Below are 18,567 nucleotides of genomic sequence, written 5' to 3' on the forward strand. Positions count from 1 at the left end.
CCACAACAGCTTACAAAACGCTGTCAATGTCGCTGTCAATCCTTCTCCAATAATATGGGTGCAAAGTTAACATTTTGATTCTTCTTTTTATTCTATAGCCACAAGACATGCTTGCCAAAGACTACAGGTATGAGGTATGTTGTGTCCATGCTCTTTCAAAAGACAGCTAAGTGGAGAGCACCGTGTGAATGTACCTACTTGCACACACCTGTGCTTTCAAGGCTCTATGACACTCAGCTTTACAAGCAGTGAAATGAGCTTAGATTCTCTATGGTAGGTTCTAAATGTCTTTTTCTAAAGATGAAAGCTATGAGAGACTGATCTCTGAGCTAGGAATGAGGCGATATTCAAGCCTGAGGCTGGGCTAACGGCAATAGTTTTCAGCCACACAAGACACATCTCTCGCAGAGCACAGGCTGAGATCTTGCACAACTCGAGTGGCAATACGTAGGACAAGTACCTGAAATCCATCCTCAGCCAAAGTCGAACAACAGCATGTTCAACCGCCTCTTGTCAGAGCAACGGCAACAGATGAAAGCACATGTCCAAAAGACTTACAAGGCCAGGCGCACGGATCATAAGTAACATGTGGGGTAATTAGGTAGATGCCGGTTCCCGTCAGGAAGGACCTACCTCGGGGGAGAGGGCCTGATCTGACTCCCATGCCGCATTGCAACCTACTGTGGGCAGACATCATTGTCTTTGAAAGAGAGCTCATGCAACTGCACCATGGCCGCCGGAGCAACGTGTGCGTGTACTTTTAGAAATAACACCTTCTCTCCTTGAAACCTGCTCCATGTTGTAGCACCTCCTCCTCTCCACTTTCGCGCCCAATGTAAGACATCTTCATACTGAACGGCTTTGTGAACCAATTCCGATCTCGGCCGCCACCTTTTCCTTCACATCGCATGGCACCGACGGTATGCGGCGCCTTCAACATGTCACGGCCGCCGTCCGGTTGAGTAGTAGAGCGGGGGAGCTGAGAACCTTGGGCGCGGCGGCGGCGGCGGCACTCATTCAGCTGCCAAATCGGCGACACAGTCATAGCAGCAGCCAAAGTCATGCCCATAGTCCAAAGTGGCGTCCGGTGTCAGTGTTGGATGAGTATGTTGCGCAACCTCAGAGATCCATGTTTCCAAACCTCCAGCCAGTGATCAGTTTCTAACCTTCTTCCTTGCAGATGGGTTGCAAAAGAGGCCAGACCCATCAGCCTGCGCCAGCTCATGGTGTTTGGCCGGTCGTTGACAGAATCAAGACTCATCAGCTCAGCCAACTATGTTCGGACCGAGCTACCAACACGAATCGCCCACCGTATCCGGGACATGCAGAAGCTCCCCTACGTTGTAGTCACCAACAAGCACTTCAACGAAGTATACGACCTATACTACACAGCCTTTGACACCTTCCGCAAAGTCCGCGAGGTCAAAAACTTGGACGACAATGACCGTCTCTGTGCCACCATCCGAACCATGCTCAACGCCCACCTAACCGTCATCCCCAAACTCGCCATGGGTATCCTCGAGTGCAACGGCCTTAAAGACGCGGCCGAGCTCGACAAGTTCATGAATACCATCCTCCGCTCCCGCATCTCCCGAAGAGTAATAGCAGAACAACACCTAGCCCTAACCGAAACCTTTCACGCCCCTTGGTTCTCCCCGGGGGCAAAACTCTCCGAATCCGACTTCATAGGCGAGGTCTTTTTGAGATGCGTAGCCAAAGACGTCGTCTCCCGCTGCGGCGACGCCGTCACCTCTATCGCCCGCCGCGCCTACGGCCCTGACCTCGCCCTCCCCGAAATCAAAATCGTCGGCCACCTCGAGGCGAACTTTCCATACATCCTCTCCCACCTCGAGTACATCATCGGGGAGCTCCTCCGGAATTCTGTCCAGGCCGTGGTGGAAAAACATCAGAAATCAAAGAACAAATCGGCACAGCCTCCCCCGATAGAGGTCACAATCTGCGAATCAAACCAACACGTCATCATCCGGATTTCTGACCAAGGAGGGGGGATACCAAGGGAGAGCATGCCCTACCTCTGGTCCTTCTCCAAGGGTCCGGCATCAAAAGAAATCCTTGCCAACCTGGGGCAAGTCCCCAAGATGGCGGCCACGATGCAGGAGCTCCAGATTGACGACATTAACCCGGAAAGCAACAAGAAAATTGAGACTTTGCATCAGAAGTACGGGCATCAGAGTGTGCAGTCTTTATCAGCGGAGGAGAAGGAAAGGGAGGACAGGGCCAAGTATAGTTCCTTGGCCAGTCTGTCGTCGAGGCCCCCGAATTTGAGGTTGGGGATGGGCTTGCCGCTGAGTAGGGTGTATGCAGAGTATTGGGCCGGTTCGCTGGCGCTGCACAGCCTGGAGGGGTACGGGGTGGATGCGTTTTTGCAGATTAGCAAGCTGGGGAACAAGAATGAGCAGCTGACTACGAGGGCGACGATGGATGCTGTTTAGTGGGTATCAGTCGGTCTTCCCTGTCTCGAGCAATATAAAGCGTTTTTGAACACCACCGACGACAAAAAAAGCTGGGGCCGGTAATGAAGAAAGGGTTGTTGAGGCCTCTTGTTTACCGGGTATTTTGGCTGGGGAATTATGTATACACAAGACACCAAATTGCTAATGAAATCAATAAAGGTTGGAAATCATCCTGGGCTTTTTATTAACCAAGAATCAGGTTGGATTGATATGCTGAAATACTTTTCAACCGACAGAGCTTGTCTACTCACGCTTTGTCGCCAGCAATGCAATTACAAGTGCCGCCGCATCTTCAAACAAAAACTCCCACGCAATGTGTAACAGCCTTTCTCATTATTTGGTATCATGAAAGGGGGAGGGGGAAGGGGTGACTAGACAGACGACTAAAAGACGACTAAATTACATCGTGACTAAGTCTCAAAAAAAAGTGTAAAAAAGGAGGTAACAAAAGGGGGAGTTGCTTTTTCTTTCGCGAGAGAAACAAAAAAAAAAAAAGCTCGATAAAAAAGAGAAGAAGGCAGGACGACAAAAAAGAGATATCAAGTATATCTTTTTCCCTCCCCTTTCCCCCCAATGTGTGTAGTCTTTCTTTCTCCGAACACCTTGCGCATCCTTTTCGAATAAATTTGGCGGAGCAAAAAAAGAAACAACAGCAACGATAGAAAAGTGAAACCCCCGGAGATTATAGGCAACCCAACCAAATCCGCTTAATCACCGCCGCATCACCCCATAGCAAATTCGTGAGCATATCCATGAAGGCCGAAAGTCGTCACTGTTTGGACAAACAAACGGGCCAAAATGTGTGTGGTGTCCGGAGGCAGTGGTTTGAAGCAGGGTAGCCCCTGAGAGTCGCCACAAGCTCATCCCAAAGCTCCGGTGGAGACTGCCGTTTAGCGGCGCCCGTGGCTGCGGACAGCGCTGCCTTGCAGCTGCTCCAGATCGCCTTCCAACTGTTTGATCTGGGCATGAGTCTGCTCGAGGTCCTTGTTGAGGCGGTCGCGCTCGGCAATGAGTTTCTGCTCCCATTGCCTGAAGCGCTGCTCCTCGATCTTGACCTGCTCGGTGAAGCGCTTGCGGAGCGCCTCTTCCTCCTCCTTGAACTTGGGGTTGTCCAGCTTCCGGGGGCGGGCCTCGCCAAACTTGCGCGTCTCCATCTGCTGGGCGCGGTACGCCTCATAGTGCAACTCTTCGGTCGTGTGGATGAGGTCCAACATGTGGGTGCGGATCAGGATCGACCGAAGCTTCTTGAAGTCGCAGTGGTCCTCATTCTCAACCTCGGCAACGCCCCACGAATATTGCCGGCCCTTGACAATACGCCCGTCATTAGTCTTGACGTCCTTCTCAGAGCCGATAACAGCGAAAGGCATAGCCGCCATAAGAGTGCGGGCGTGCTGGGCAGCTGGTTCGTCGTCCTCCTCAATAGGGGGCTGGTAGATCTTGATGTTTTGGGCCTCGATGACAGCGCGGATCTGAAAGCGGTTGAGTCAGCATGGAGCTCCGCCAAACACGGGCAAATTAGGTGTCTCACTCTTGACTTGAACTTGGCCAAGTCGGCCGGACTGAGGGTGTCAGCCTTGGCAATAACTGGGATAAGGTTGACGCGGGAGCACAGGCGCTTCATGACCTCGATATCGAGAGGCTTAAGAGTGTGGCCGGTGGGGCGGATGAAATACAAGCAGGCGTGTACACGGAGATCGATCTTGTCCTGACGGCGGGGTTGCTGCTCCTGAAGCATGTAGGACTCGTGCTGGTCGTCGAGGAACTCGATAATGGGCATCCACGAGTCTCTGTTGTTGACATAGTCGCCGAAGCCAGGGGTGTCAATAACGGTGAGGCGAACTGGAACCTAGGTCAGCCATGATCCCGACATCGTTGACTTTGTTTGCCATCATACCCTTGAAGAACTTCTCCTCCAACTCGGCCTTGGTGATCTCAATCTCGACGGTCTTGTCAACTTGCTTCTGGTGGCGGCGCTTGTGGTCGGCATAGTTCTTGATGGTGGTGGAGAAGAGCGTGTTAATGAATGTTGTCTTTCCCAACCCGGACTCGCCAGCAACCTAGATTTTGAAATGACAATAGTAAGCAAAGGTCCTCCCAAAACTCTGTATAACAGTTATGCTCACCATGATGGTGAAAGCGGCGCCCCTCTTCGCAACGATCTTGTGGCGCTGGTTGGGCAGGTTGGCAATGCCAATTGGCGAGGCGCTCTCCGCGTTAGAAGGGGCCATCTTGTCGACGCGACAGGTTGATGGGGATGTAGCGTGTGTTTGTGAGGATTGGGGTATCGGCTGCTACGGGGACAGCGTGTAGAAGTACAAGAGGGTATCGCAGGAAACGGAAATGCGTCTCGGGCAGTTGTTTACGGGCGGTGGGAGAGAATGGAGAGCTCTGTGCTTCAGGGGAATCTCGCTGTCAAATTTCCAGACCAATGCAGCAGGTGGTGCACGGATCAGCACGAGAATCCACGGCTGAGCAACGGGAAGCAAATTGAGTGGGTCCCCATCACCCCCTTTCCACTTTCCCCAGCTACGAAGTGCCTCAAGTGCCAATGAGCTGCCAAGGGTCCCTCGCCGAGCTAAACGCATTCAAGACATCGGATGTTAGGAGAAAGAATTCGCCGACCCCGCCAAAATGTTCAAGCTTGGCGATAGCAGCTATCAAGGTTATTTTTTTGATTTGATCGTTATCAGTCTCGTCTCGGTAGAGAAAACACCACCACCACCGACCATGAAGACGGATTTCAAGTTCTCCAATCTGCTGGGGACAGTCTACTGCCAGGGCAATCTGCTGTTCAGTCCCGACGGCACCCATCTCTTCTCTCCTGTCGGCAACAGGGTCACAGTCTTCAACCTTGTCGACAACAAGTCATACACGCTCCCCTTCGCCCACCGAAAGAACATCTCGAGGATAGGCCTGACCCCCCAGGGAAATATTCTCCTCTCTGTCGACGAAGATGGCCATGCCATTCTCACCAACATCCCGCGTCGTATCGTACTATACCACTTTTCCTTCAAGTCAAAAGTAACCGCCCTCTCGTTTGCGCCATCCGGTCGCCATTTCGCAGTTGGGTTGGGGAGGAAAATCGAGGTCTGGCACGTCCCATCGACTCCAGATACCAACGAGGAAGGCGATCTCGAGTTTGCGCCGTTTGTGCGCCACCACACACACACACAACACTTTGACGATGTCCGGCACATCGAGTGGTCGCACGACTCCCGCTTCTTCCTCAGCGCATCCAAGGATCTGACTGCGAGGATATGGAGCTTGAACGCAGAAGAAGGGTTCACGCCCACGGTTTTGTCGGGACATAAGCAGGGCGTGGTCGCTGCCTGGTTCTCCAAGGACCAAGAAACAATCTACACAGTCAGCAAGGACGGAGCCGTCTTTGACTGGCAGTATGTCGCAAAGCCGGGGCAAGACGAGGATGAGATCATGGATGAGGAGGATATGCAATGGCGGATCGTTGACAAGCACTACTTTATGCAAAACGGCGCAACCCTTCGATGCGCCGCCTTTCACCCCGAATCAAATCTTTTGGTTGCTGGTTTCTCGAACGGTATCTTTGGATTGTACGAGATGCCCGATTTCAACCAGATTCACACCCTTAATATCTCGCAAAACGAAATCGACTTCGTAACGATCAACAAGAGTGGCGAGTGGCTCGCTTTCGGTGCGTCAAAGTTGGGTCAGCTTTTGGTGTGGGAGTGGCAGTCAGAATCATACATCCTGAAGCAACAAGGGCACTTTGACGCCATGAATGCGCTGGTCTACTCCCCAGATGGCCAAAGAATTGTCACGACGGCCGACGATGGCAAGATCAAGGTGTGGGATATCGAGTCTGGGTTCTGCATAGTAACGTTTACCGAGCACACAAGTGGCATTACAGCATGCGAGTTCGCCAAGAAGGGCAATGTTCTTTTCACAGCGAGTTTGGACGGGTCCATCAGAGCGTGGGATTTGATCAGATACAGAAACTTCAGGACGTTTACCGCCCCTGAAAGATTATCCTTCTCCTGCATGGCAGTTGATCCAAGCGGCGAAGTTGTTGCGGCTGGTTCTATCGACTCTTTCGACATTCACATTTGGTCCGTCCAGACCGGCCAGCTCCTAGACAGACTTACCGGGCACGAGGGGCCGGTTTCTTCGCTTGCCTTTGCCCCCAACGGTGGTCTCTTGGTTAGTGGCAGTTGGGACAAGACGGCCAGGATATGGTCCATCTTCAACAGAACACAAACCAGCGAGCCTCTGCAGCTCATGTCGGATGTCTTGGACATTGCCTTCAGACCAGACTCCCTACAGATTGCCATCTCCACACTAGACGGCCAGCTGACGTTTTGGTCTGTATCAGAAGCCACCCAAGTCTCCGGTGTCGACGGACGCCGCGATGTATCAGGCGGCCGCAGAATCACAGATCGCCGGACGGCAGCCAACGTCTCGGGCACCAAGAGCTTCAACACCATCCGCTACAGCATGGACGGCTCCTGCGTCCTCGCGGGCGGCAACAGCAAGTACATCTGCCTCTACTCGGCCACAACAATGGTGCTCCTCAAGAAATTCACCGTCAGCGTCAACCTCGCGCTGTCGGGCACGCAAGAGTTCCTCAACAGCAAGCTCGTCACCGAAGCCGGCCCCGCCGCCCTCCTCGACGACCAAGGCGAGGCTTCCGATCTGGAAGACCGCATCGACAGGTCGCTGCCCGGCGCCAAGAGGGGCGATCCCGGCGCGAGGAGGAAGAACCCAGAGGTCAGAGTCACGGGCGTGGCTTTCTCGCCGAGCGGGACATCCTTCTGCGCCTGCTCGACAGAAGGCCTGTTGATTTACAGTCTGGACAGCACCGTTCAGTTTGATCCGTTTGATCTCAACATGGAGATCACGCCCGCTTCGACGTTGGGTGTTTTGCAGAATGAAAAGGATTACCTCAAGGCGCTGGTCATGGCGTTCCGTCTCAATGAGGCGGGGTTGGTCCAAAGGGTGTTCCAGGCCATCCCTTACAAAGATATTGGTTTGGTGGTGGAAAACTTCCCTACTGTTTACGTGGCGAGGCTGCTGCGGTATGTGGCCGCCCAGACGGAGCAGTCCCCTCACGTGGAGTTCTGCATGCTGTGGATCAAGGCTCTCGTGGACAAGCACGGCGCGTGGTTGATGGCCAACCGGGGCAAGGTCGATGTCGAGTTGAGGATTGTGTCGAGGGCGGTGGCCAAGATGAGGGACGAGATTAGACGGCTGGCGGATGATAACGTCTACACGGTTGAGTACCTGATTGGGCAGGCCAACAGCAAGGCGGCGCAGGCTGGAAAGGGGCCCAAGACTATCGAATGGAATGCTAATGGGGATTTAGAGGTCAAGGCTCTGCCGTCGACGCAGAAGGAGGTCACCATGGATGATATACTGGAGGAAGAAAGTGAAGGGGAGTGGATCGGGATAGAGTGAAGGGAATTTGGATGATTTCGGTTTAATATTATGTTATACTAGGTTAAAGGCAAAAGGCTGGCGTCGGAAAAAAAATGATTGATACCATTTTGATACCACATTCTGTTTTTCTCTCTACAACTTGCTGTCGTCGACGTTGGGTATGTCCTGCTCTTTGTTAGCCTGCCTTCTCTCGGAAAGGGAAACATGAGAGACATACCTTCCAAGCCTCCTCAAACCCGGCACTCCTCACCCAATGCTCCCCCGGTGCCTCAACCGAGTCAACAATCAAGTGGCATATCTTCTCCCACAACCCTCCTTTAATCATGAACCCTTCTTTCTCTTCATACTCCCGACAAATATTCCTACAAACCACCGTCGCCCTCCCCAGCTTGATAGCATGCCCATCATCCCCAAACCCATGCAACATACTCACAATCTCCTCCACCATCTTCGCCTTTCCAGGCTGCTTCGGCTCATACCCCTCCAACCTTTCCACCCTCAACTCAGGACACCCCCTAGCCACATACTGCAACAAATCCATCCTAATCTTCCACTCCAACAACCTCCTTTTTGTTTTCTCCGGCACCCAATCCATCTTGTTCATCGTGACAAAAAACGGCGCCGCGTTGACATGGTGCATCAGAAAAAAATCAAACTTCGGCACCTTTTTTCGGTCAGTCATGCTCACCGCCGCCCCAGCCGCGACATAAACCGCCCCATTAAACATCTCCCTCGTCCTCCCCTCCACCTCCCCCTCCCCCACCTTGACCCTCCCAGCCAAGTCAACCATCTCCCCCTTTGCCCGCACCAAAACTCCATCCCGGATCTTATTCCCATCCTCCGACCTCGCCGCCCCTTTCAGTCCCTCCGCCTCCCGTAACAACCCCAGCACTGTCTCCCCTTCTTCCCGCACCCGTCCCTTTTCTTCAGCAGTCAACAAAAACTCCCTGAGGTCATCCCTATGAACAGCCGCCTGCGCCAACCCCTCCGCCACCACCCCAGTCAGCCCCCACTCAAGCCCATACATGAGCTGAATCAGCGGGTGCAAAAACCCTCCAAACAACCTGATTATCAAATCCTCCTTTCCCTCCCTCTCTTCAAATAAATACCTCGTCACTGTCTCCTTCCATCCCAACCGGTCGATCTCAGATTGGAAAAATGTTAAAAAGTCCGGGTAGTACTCTTCTTTACCGTAGTATTCTGTCAATGCCTCCGGTGTGAGAGTCACTGACTTATGAACAGGCAACACCGGCCGTTGGTAAGAAGCGTTGGTGTCATAGGCAGACTGGAGGTGTGATGGCCCCGCGCCGGTGCCGTACAAGGCGAGGAGGTGGTGGGGGATGTGGTTGTGGAAGCCGGACTGGTTGAAGAAGACGTGGTGGTTCTTTCGGGGGGGCGTTAGCTATGGGGAAAATACCTAGGTAAAAAGAGGAGAGAGAGGGAACAAACCTCCATGTCTTGCTGTAATAGCTCCGAGGTTTTGGCTGCGGCGGAGGGGGTTTGGGTTATCCCCCAGAGGCCCGTGTTGTCGGGTGAGAGGTGCATTGTTTGGGTGGAAGAAGACATTCCGAGCTGGCGGTGGTGATGAGATGGTCTAATATTGATGAGTAATACACGGGCGAGGTGTCTTGCTTTGGGAGCAGAGCCGAAGAGACGGAGGGAGGTCATTCATGTAGCTAGTTACCTATCGGCAGGTACAGAGAGCTGACATCAAGGCAAGAAGGATTAGATGGCAGGTGTTGCAGAGAAAAGGTTGTTTTGAGTGACCAGTAGAACTTGTACTGACGTTGAACCGAGAGGGGACCGTGATACCTCTATAAGGTATGCTTAGCAATCAACCCCAAAGCCCGAGGCTGAAAAGACCGACAATTAATCATCTACGCCATCTCACCCTCTCACTTGCCCTCACCCATCCATAGCTCCCATCTTTTACTTGTTCTATCCTCGCAGCTGACCACCCATTGTAACAATGACATCATCGAACTTCCCAACCCCACAGCATTATGCAGGAACAAACGACCCTTTTGAACACAGCATCCTTTATATTATGTAAGTCATATCATCCTCAATTCATCTCATCCCATCTACACATTAGATATTCATCTCTTCAATTATCATCTTGTCTTTTTGACCACCCATCCATCTTGAATCCAATTGCAGACAGCAGCAATCATAAAAACAGGCTCTCTAAAAATACCACAAACGCATCGCTTCCCCTGTCTATGCTTCCGATATATGTTATTGTTGTTGTTGTTGTTGTTGTTGTTGTTGTTGTGTATGTATGGCTGTTCGGTTTATCTCGTCGCTGCTGTCGCCATTACCCCCCTTTTCTCTCATTTCTTCATTCCCTTTGTCCACTAGGACTTCTATGATCTCTCCTCCCACCAAGAGTAGACCTGCTCGACCGCTGCTGCTGCTCGATTAACTGTGTTGCCGTTGATTCGTCGTACCCAATCACGTTCGTCAAGTAGAAGAATCTGTTGCGGGTGTTAGTCCTTACTCCAAGGTTGAGAAGTTGGTATGAAAAAAAAATGAAAAAAAACTCACTTCTCCCCTCTTCCCTCCCTCCCCCTCAGATCCTCAAACTCCTGCTGGCACTCCATCCAAACCTGTGCCCTCTCCTTGCCCCTCACCTTCTTCACCTCAAACCTGAATCTCCCGCTCACTGGCCTGTGATCCGACACTCGCACCTCATGCCGTCTGTAATCCAACTGCTCTATCCTTCCCCTGCCGGCCCCGCACCTGAAGAGCAACCGATCACACCACGCCGGGCTTCTTCTCTTCTCCGACGTGTCATAGTTGTCCGTCCCAACATCATACTTGTATGTTGGCGCAAAGGTGATGGGAAGCTCTTCAAATGCCCTGAGTCTGAACCCGGGGTTCCTTCGCCTAGCCACGAGCAGCTGATCACGCTCCAGGAGCTTGGCGAGATTGCCCGCCTTGACAGCTGTGACGACAGTGTCTCGCGACATGGTGTCGATTCTGTAGTTGAGATCTCCGTTGAGAAGACACAGCTCATGGTCTAGGATCATTGTGCCGTCCCCGCCACCGACAAAGCTGTCGAACCGCACCGAGGCGTCCCTCTCACCTGGCAGGAGGGACGCCTCCAGAATAGCGGCAATGTCGTTGTGTCTTTGATTCGCCCCCGACTGTCCAGCTGCCAAGTGGCAGTTGATAAAACAGAGCGAGGTATCATCCACCATGAACCTCACCACAATGGCACCTTTGTTTCCATGAAGACCGCCCATGCCTCTCTTGACCTCAGCGCTGTTAAGATTGCTGATCCGGCCCAGGAGGTCTGCCTTGACAAAAATGGCAGTGAACAGCCCCACGAGCGGCGCGGAATGCAGCACGTGGTACAACTCCCCATCCATATGCTGATCCAGGCTCTGCTTCAGATGCGCCAGCCAGTTCCGATACTGATGGCTCATCCGTTCCTGATCCGTCCCCTCCTTCTTCTTCGGCTTCAGGAACCTCTTCGCAGTCAAAGTCTTATCCTCCAAATCAACCAACTCTTGGAACCCAAAGACAATGATGTCTGGCGAGTCACTGCTCCTCAGCAAATTCTCGATGAACACCCTGTCATCATTCGAATAGTTGAGACTATTCGGCGTGGAAGCTCCCGCATTCCACGTCAGAATCAACGCCTTGATCTTTTCAAAGTGGCAGTACCTCGCATCATGCTGCTTCATCTTGGCCTGTAGCCAGTCGTCTTGAAGTAAACCATCCCAAACACGCAACATATTATCCGCGCCGAGGGAGACCACCTGGTGACGATCCAGCTTGTAAAAGCTCGACTGGTCAGAGATCAGCTTCACAACCGGGTTATCATGGGCTTGCCAGTCCTTCTTAACGGCCCATGGCGTTTGGCCCATGTCGTAGACCGAGATTTTGCCAGTGTTGTATCCTGCCCAGAGGTATCGTCCCGCACCAGTAAGGGAGTTGATCTTGTATTGGCTGATACTCATCACGCCAAGGCAAGCGTAGTTTTTCCTCGAATAAATGCTGACTTTGCCGTCGTTGTGGCCAAAGAACACCTTGTCCGGCTCTGAGGCGAGAAGAGTACCCGACGTAACTTCACCAGCGCCATCTTGAATTAGAGGTCGGATGAGAACCTGGAACTGTGTCCTGCCGTCAAGAGTTGGTAGAAAAACCCTGATTTCCTTGCCTGTGGCGTGCCAGAGTTCATCACCAACCACCATGGAAAATACATGACCCTTAGGCACGCGAAAGGTCTGTGTAGGAGGGTAAGCCAAACTGGGCAGATTGCTACCATCGGCCGGCCCCCAAACGTGAAGTGTCCCACTGTCGTCCAAAGTCCACAACTCGTTGAAATGCCTGTATATCCTGATAATCTCGTAGCGGCCGTGCGCGTTTGGTCTGTTGTTGACAATACTTTGCGACAAGACATCAGCTTCCAACAACTCGCCATTGTTGGTTCCGATCCATATCCTCGCGCCCTCCTCGTCGACGCTCTCTCCCGGTTTGAAGGCCACGGATGCGCCCTTCATGCCCTCGCTCATGGCCAAGCTCATAACCAGCTCCCCGTCCATAACATTCCACGCCCTTGTATAACCGCCTGTTGTGCAGACAAAGGCCCCGCAGACATCAAACATGCGGCTGTCGTATTTTGTGGCAATTTCGTGAGCCCCTTTATGCAAGTATGGCTTGCTTCGGTTCGTTCTTGACGTGTCTGGATATCCCAAATCGGCCTTGTGTAAGCCCGCGATTTGAGCTTCAGCGGGCCTAGCTTCGACGAGTGTTGGAGGAGGTGGAGCGTGATATTCGTTGGACACTCTCCCGGGCATCCGATCCGCCGCCGTCACGGACCTACCGTTGAGCCGTGGAATAGGAGGGGGCGCCTGTGTTACTGGTGTCGAGGATATCCGCTTCTGTTGGATTGCTGTCGCTACGCTCGTGTTGACTCCTGGCCGTGGAGGCCGTGGAGGTGGTGCTGAGACAGAATTTGCAGCGCGGACCGACTCGATGATGCTCTGTGGTCGTGCAGGCAACGCAGGCCGGTCGCCAGTGATTTGCGGTGTTAGAGGCTCGTCCTTGCCTCGTCTCCTTGCGGTTAATGAATGGTGCTGAGGCGGCGGGTCGAAACCGACGTGGAAGGTATTTGACCTCTTTACACCGACAGAGGGCTGATGCTGATTTCCGTGCTGCTGGTGAAGACTATGTTGCTGTTGGTGATGCGGTTGCTGTTGTCGCGGCCTCGTAGGCAAGACTGGGGGAACATCTTCCTCATCTGGCGATCCTCCGCTGCTAGGTGGACTGTTGAAAGGTGACACCTTGGGACTCGGCCTCTTCTGAATATCAATAGGCTGACTCGACTGAGCGGGTCTGCTCGGTTGCTCGAACAGAGTGAAACGTGAATTAGGTTTCTCTGCCCGGTTGATCGGAGGCGGTACTGGCTTATGGCCCATCTCTCGTTCCCGCCGCAACTCTACCGACCGTCTAGGTGGAGGAGGTGACGGGGGGCGGGCAGGCGCCACACGCGGGGACTTTCGGGGTTCCGCCGATGGCGTCTGAGTTCTGCTCGGCAAGTTGAACTGGTTCCCCGCCTTCGCCGGAGATGAGGACTTTACAAGAAAGTCGGTGCTAACAAATGCCGGACGGTCACCGGTAGGAATGCCTCCTACGCCTCTCTTCGGGGGTGAATGCGGGGGCTCAACGGTGAGCGCCGGGGCGTTCGTGGGTTTGGCCCTCGGGCTAACAGGAGGAGGAACAGTTCGTACTGGCGAGCTCGAAGCACTGGCATTCGCGGATGCAGGGTGAAGGCTCTGGAGCGTTAACTTGTCTTTGGGTCGCATCGCTGGTATTGGAGGGGGCTCGCGGGGCGTTGTGGTTGAGGGACTCGGATCCCGCTCACGGAGTCGACCAGGCTTCGGGGCCGGCGCCGGCGCCGGCGTTGGGGATGCATTTCGGGTTGGTGTACCGGGTTGCGGGTCGCCGGGCTTGGTGGTCAAGCCTTCAAACTTTGCCAATAGCGACGAGACAGGTCTCTGTGAAAGACGGACATGGTCAGCTCTGAGATCTACCATAGTACCCCAGCAACACCAGAACAACACCGCCTTTGACCTCACTCACAATCGACGAGCCGTCAGTCCCGTTGTCAGCTGGGGGATCCATGGTGATCTAGGTCCGTTGCGAACTATGGTTTCTGGATCGCTCTGCCCATAACACTCTTTGAAGCTCCTTCAGCCAGAGCGTATCCGTATTGTTGGGTGTTTTGTGTATCGTTGGTGATGCTGAACGGAGCGTGCGATGAGTAGCAGAACGGTTGAGAGCGAGGCGGACCAGGAGCAGAGCGGTCGCGTGTTTGTCGTCAATGCCAATACCCGAAATTCCAAGGGAGACGGTTGATGGTTGTGTTCTTTGCGAACCGCTGCGGCGGGCGGGTGGAGGGGGCTCTTTTGGCTGGGGCAGGGCAGTGTTGGTGCTGGATCTGGATACTAGGTACGGATAGTGGGGACGTGAGTGCCCCGTGGCCGATCCGGGACTGCGTGTTAGGGGATAGAATGACGATGTTCCGTAAAGGTACTTCAAAGAGAGGTCCGAGACGCACACTTGATCCGAAGTTTCGAACAGGAACAACTCATACTCTAGTAACTCTACATCTGTCCAGCCCCACTTAGACTGTAAAGAGCCCCTTTTGGCCGCCGCAAGCAGCCACTCTGGAAAGCGAAACACGTATGGAAGTCCAGATGGAAGACTTCGGCCACTTTTGTTGGCAGGCTAATTTTGGGTCTGGATTGGCCGTGTAATGTCGTGCCTGTCCATTCGATGCACATAGCTTGCTTCCAGAAACTCTTGGCTGTAATGCGTTCTCAGCCAGAGTCGTTTCCCCTGAAAATTGTTCGCAAATGTTGGATTGAGCAATGAGCCCACGCCAACAGGCGGCCCAGTGAACGTTTTCAAGCCACTGAGGACGCCCTTTCCATGTCAAATCACAAGAAAGGAGGCACTAGCTATGAGTACATGAACAATGACCATGTGTAAATAACAGGTGAGCCTGTGTTTTATATCAGAGAAAGATGGAAACCTGCATGGTGAGCACCCCCCAACAAATCCATGTTTCAAGATGGTGGTGAGGTTCCGGTGCGCCACAGCCCACTATAAATGGCGGGGTGGTCCAAGCTTGCTGCACGCTGGCAAAGCCGTTGAGGCTGTCGGGCGGCGGGACCCTAATGGCCGAGGCCTACTCAACTCTACGGTGCCGCATTGACCACTCAGATCAGTCGAGGGGAGCTAGGCCCTTATCCTGCACATCACCCCATTATGAAGTATTGTCGACAAAGGTCTTTTTAGACGAAGATAGCTCGGGACCTGCATCCATTGGCGTGGATTTTTCTCTCTCTCTCTCTCTGTCTCTCCCTCGCAACGGATCTCACAGCAAAGTTGACTTCCTACCATCATCCAAACCATATAGTTCTGGTACAGACAGCAAAATGAACACTGTACGTATTTCTCAGAAGATATTATGACGTAGCAGTTTCGACTGACAACCTGCGCTCTCTAGGTTAAATCTTTCTGGTACGCTCCGAGATACGGACTCCATGCCGAACCTGCTGATTGACACGGCGAACTAGGGCGGGCTGGGGCGCATTGTGCTTGGGTATACCAGTCCCAGTTCTCAACATGTAGAGCACACTTGCTGACCTTGCATAGCCGGCGGCGGCGCATACTATTTCGCGAAGCAAGGCATCGATGCTGACAGGCGTGCTCGCCTCGAGGAGCAGCGCAAGAGAAAGAGCATGGTTGAATCGCTCGAGTACTCGCAGAATGTCCCGACCCAGCCAATTTCTTCTTCAGCAATGGGTGGTTCTGCCTCAGTCCCACCTCGCCAGGGCACACCAGCGAGGACAGACACAGTCGGCTCACCAAGCCTAGAGACGGGCAATGATCCGGCGCCTACAAGGCATGCGCCTGCTACCGAGGCCGAGAGGGTAGTTGAGAAGAGCAAGTACGAAGCCAGTGTGCCGTTCCGCAGTCCGAAGGGTGACCGGTTCTCATAAGGGGTTTGGTGGTGGACTGGCTGGGTTTAGGTGGACAGACAGGTGGTGGATGACGGGTTGAACACGAGTCGTGGACCTTGACTAGCCGAACATCGGAAGACACCGGAGGGAAAGCCAGAATCGAATTTGAGATTGTATAAGACAACAGCAACCTTCCTTTCTCTTGATTAATAGCCCTCACGATTCGGTCCTTCCGATGATGAGAGACCTAGCATCTTTTCTCCAACCTGAAGATTTTGGTAGGCATACTTGCCTACTGGAAACAAAAAGCCTCACGTGGTAAGGTAGTTGTCATTTCTCAGTCCAAATGAAGATTGTATCAAATCATAGCAGCAAATATTTTGTCCCCGAGGCTCACCCACCGTATGCACACTGTACTGAGTGAATTAAGCATGCATAGATGTGGGGTTATTGTGCCGGGGTAAGGGTGCTGTGAGCCGGCTTGGCGCGACTTGACTTGGTTCAACCTCCTCCAAATAATTATTTGCGAATCTACCGAAACCACAAGGGTGCTCACTCAGTATCAACAGAACCCCAAGCGTGGCAACAACGCCCCCCAGCCTTCACGATGGAGTCGGCGTCCAAAGAGTTGACCATCTCAAAGACGCTGCTCACCTCGGCTCTCTTTCGCCCTGATCCAGTCTCCTGTCCGCGCAATGACATCGAGTCTATGCTCGCGCTCCTCAACTCGACCATTGCCGAGTGCTCGCCCACCAATGTCCAGGTTTGATAATACGCTTTGTTCCATAGCTTGTTTGCCCGTTGAGAGACCTGATGGCTAAGTCGCACCGCGTCAGAGATGCAAACAATGGGCTCTGAACAATCTGATTCCTTCGCCGAACCGGATCTCCAACTTTTGCAAATACTTGGTCGCCCTTTCCAAGTCGATTGGCCAGGACAAAGATGTCACCGCACAATCAGCAAGTAATCGCGTGTCCTCGGCAAGGCGACGCCGGCTACACATACTCTATATTCTCAACGACTTGCTCTATCACGTCAAGTATCGAAACCGCGATGACGGCTTTGCCCAGAAGCTAGAGCCCGCATTGCCTGCTTTGTTCAAGAGCGCTGCCGCCTTCAACAATTGCCCCAAACACATTCGAAAACTACGAGACCTGGTCAGCCTGTGGGAAGAGAACCAGTACTTTCCCCAGGGACACATTCACGAGCTCCGAACAGCAGTGGAAACGCCAGTCGAGGAGGACGCAGCTAAGGACGCCGAGCAGACTGTCGCCTCAGACGCTTCTGCGGCTAAGCTGGCAAAATCAGCCCCATTCATCATGCCAGCAATGCATGGAGACCCTTCGGTGCCGTGGTACGACCTTCCTGCAGGCACTTGGCTTCCACATCTCCAAAAGAACTCGACCAAGTCGATAAACCCGTCGGTAATCAAGCCGCTGGAGTTGGTCAAGGGACCAGCGGAACCGAACCTAGTGGAAGCAGTCAAGAGCCTCCTTCTCGATATCGACAAGATCTACTCTAATGAAGCGGACTTTGGCGAGACGCCACGAGACATTGGTCAGATGGGAGAGGTGGTCGAGATTGACGAAATCACGGGCGATATCATTGGAGGTGACACCTACTATGGTTGGTCTCGGCAGTTTTGCAATAACATGAAGGCGCGGAAGCGGAACGGTGGACGACAGAACGAGCGGGATGATAGTAGAGGTAGAAGACGGACGCGATCATCGCGTTCGTACAGCCGGTCACCCAGTCGATCTCGCAGTCGTAGTGGACGCCACGGCGGCCACAGTGTGTCGAGCAGGAGCTCAGATCGGCCTGCTTTCAAACGCCAGCGAGTCTCGGAATCACCACCCAGCGGTAGAAGTCGGTCTAGACGTCGACGCAGAGATGCGAGCAGGAGCAGGAGCAGGAGCAGGAGCGAGAGCAGAAACAGATCTAGATCCCACACTGATCAATCACGGTCACGATCAAGATCAAGATCACACTCCAGCCGGGGCGCTCGTTCAAGAAGACATCGCAGCCGGAGTTGCTCCCGATCCCGGTCCAGATCAAGGTCTCGTTCTCGTTCTCGATCCCTCTCCAGATCCCGTACCCACAGCGGCCGAAGCAGAAGCCCAATAGGAAGCTTCCCCAAAAGCCCAAGCTACTTCCCACCACCGTCCAGAGATCGGATATCACAACCTGGCCATCAAGCTTATCCAAGTCAACCACCGCCGCCACTGCAAACCCAGCCGGTTTATGTACCGCCCACTGGCAACTTTCCCGGCGGATATCTTCCGCCGAACTACCTAGGGGCAGGATTACCGATGCCGCTCCCGCCACCGCCGAATTACACCGGGCCTTGGCCTCCTGCGCCTCCGCCACCGGGTGGTATACCTCAGGGGTTTTTCTCTGGGATTCCGCCGCCTCCTCCTCCTCCTCCTCCGGGAATGGGGATGGGATTTCAGGGGGGTTGGGCTGGGAGGGGGGGTCATGGAGTGCCGCCTCCTCTTTCGCCGCCGACGGGGCCGCAGGAGGGGTATCAGGGTGGGTGGCAGCAGGGACGTGGGGGAAATAATGGGGGGTATAATGGTAGGGGTGGTGGGAGGGGAGGTGGTAATAGGGGGGGCTATGGACAGAAGATGTGGTGAGATGTCTGATCAGGGGAGTGGGATATTAGACATGGCTTTTGGTGCCCAATCTATACAGCCACTGAT

The 18,567-nt window shown here is 53.5% G+C and overlaps 7 protein-coding genes across 7 annotated transcripts; 4 read left to right on the forward strand and 3 right to left on the reverse strand.

Annotated features, from left to right (window-relative positions):
- The first annotated feature begins 18 nt into the window (after positions 1–18).
- On the forward strand, positions 19–2,874 carry PKP2 (putative protein kinase). The gene is made up of 3 exons (XM_062910223.1): positions 19–273; positions 334–1,104; positions 1,181–2,874. The coding sequence occupies exons 2-3, from the start codon at positions 923–925 to the stop codon at positions 2,451–2,453; spliced, it is 1,455 nt and encodes a 484-aa protein (XP_062769119.1). The 5' UTR covers positions 19–273; positions 334–922; the 3' UTR covers positions 2,454–2,874.
- spn4 (Septin spn4) lies at positions 2,799–4,916 on the reverse strand. The gene is made up of 4 exons (XM_062910224.1): positions 4,598–4,916; positions 4,369–4,531; positions 4,003–4,313; positions 2,799–3,943 (listed from the first exon to the last, which is right to left on the reverse strand). The coding sequence occupies exons 1-4, from the start codon at positions 4,700–4,702 to the stop codon at positions 3,365–3,367; spliced, it is 1,158 nt and encodes a 385-aa protein (XP_062769120.1). The 5' UTR covers positions 4,703–4,916; the 3' UTR covers positions 2,799–3,364.
- A 189-nt stretch (positions 4,917–5,105) lies between these two features.
- PWP2 (U3 snoRNP protein) lies at positions 5,106–7,904 on the forward strand (the record flags this gene model as incomplete). The annotated part of the gene is made up of 1 exon (XM_062910225.1): positions 5,106–7,904. One exon carries the CDS (start codon positions 5,106–5,108, stop codon positions 7,902–7,904), a length of 2,799 nt encoding a protein of 932 aa, XP_062769121.1.
- Positions 7,898–9,554, reverse strand: QC763_211830 (uncharacterized protein; the record flags this gene model as incomplete). The annotated part of the gene is made up of 3 exons (XM_062910226.1): positions 7,898–8,051; positions 8,104–9,270; positions 9,336–9,554. The coding sequence occupies 3 exons, from the start codon at positions 9,552–9,554 to the stop codon at positions 8,019–8,021; spliced, it is 1,419 nt and encodes a 472-aa protein (XP_062769122.1). The 3' UTR covers positions 7,898–8,018.
- Positions 9,555–10,227: 673 nt separating this feature from the next.
- QC763_211840 (uncharacterized protein) lies at positions 10,228–14,955 on the reverse strand (the record flags this gene model as incomplete). The annotated part of the gene is made up of 3 exons (XM_062910227.1): positions 13,980–14,955; positions 10,434–13,894; positions 10,228–10,363 (listed from the first exon to the last, which is right to left on the reverse strand). The coding sequence occupies exons 1-3, from the start codon at positions 14,019–14,021 to the stop codon at positions 10,228–10,230; spliced, it is 3,639 nt and encodes a 1,212-aa protein (XP_062769123.1). The 5' UTR covers positions 14,022–14,955.
- Positions 14,956–15,093: 138 nt separating this feature from the next.
- Positions 15,094–16,256, forward strand: QC763_211850 (uncharacterized protein). The gene is made up of 4 exons (XM_062910228.1): positions 15,094–15,349; positions 15,412–15,425; positions 15,482–15,507; positions 15,561–16,256. The coding sequence occupies exons 1-4, from the start codon at positions 15,341–15,343 to the stop codon at positions 15,905–15,907; spliced, it is 396 nt and encodes a 131-aa protein (XP_062769124.1). The 5' UTR covers positions 15,094–15,340; the 3' UTR covers positions 15,908–16,256.
- Positions 16,257–16,385: 129 nt separating this feature from the next.
- QC763_211860 (uncharacterized protein) lies at positions 16,386–18,501 on the forward strand (the record flags this gene model as incomplete). The annotated part of the gene is made up of 2 exons (XM_062910229.1): positions 16,386–16,631; positions 16,705–18,501. Exons 1-2 carry the CDS (start codon positions 16,476–16,478, stop codon positions 18,499–18,501), a joined length of 1,953 nt encoding a protein of 650 aa, XP_062769125.1. The 5' UTR covers positions 16,386–16,475.
- Positions 18,502–18,567: the final 66 nt, after the last annotated feature.

This window comes from Podospora pseudopauciseta, assembly GCF_035222475.1.
Source record: "Podospora pseudopauciseta strain CBS 411.78 chromosome 2 map unlocalized CBS411.78m_2, whole genome shotgun sequence".
NCBI classification, from domain to species: domain Eukaryota; kingdom Fungi; phylum Ascomycota; class Sordariomycetes; order Sordariales; family Podosporaceae; genus Podospora; species Podospora pseudopauciseta.

What these genes read in the sequence shown, in the direction of transcription:
- PKP2 (XM_062910223.1), top strand. Translation starts at nt 923, where the DNA reads ATGCGGCGCCTTCAACATGTCACGGCCGCCGTCCGGTTGAGTAGTAGA. An exon ending in CCGGTGTCAGTGTTGGATGA is followed by an intron (nt 1,105 to 1,180) that starts GTATGTTGCGCA and finishes TCTTCCTTGCAG; the next exon opens with ATGGGTTGCAAAAGAGGCCA.
- spn4 (XM_062910224.1), bottom strand. Translation starts at nt 4,702, where the DNA reads ATGGCCCCTTCTAACGCGGAGAGCGCCTCGCCAATTGGCATTGCCAAC. An exon ending in GGAGGAGAAGTTCTTCAAGG is followed by an intron (nt 4,314 to 4,368) that starts GTATGATGGCAA and finishes CCTAGGTTCCAG; the next exon opens with TTCGCCTCACCGTTATTGAC. An exon ending in TGGCCAAGTTCAAGTCAAGA is followed by an intron (nt 3,944 to 4,002) that starts GTGAGACACCTA and finishes AACCGCTTTCAG; the next exon opens with ATCCGCGCTGTCATCGAGGC.
- QC763_211850 (XM_062910228.1), top strand. An exon ending in CTGGGGCGCATTGTGCTTGG is followed by an intron (nt 15,508 to 15,560) that starts GTATACCAGTCC and finishes GACCTTGCATAG; the next exon opens with CCGGCGGCGGCGCATACTAT.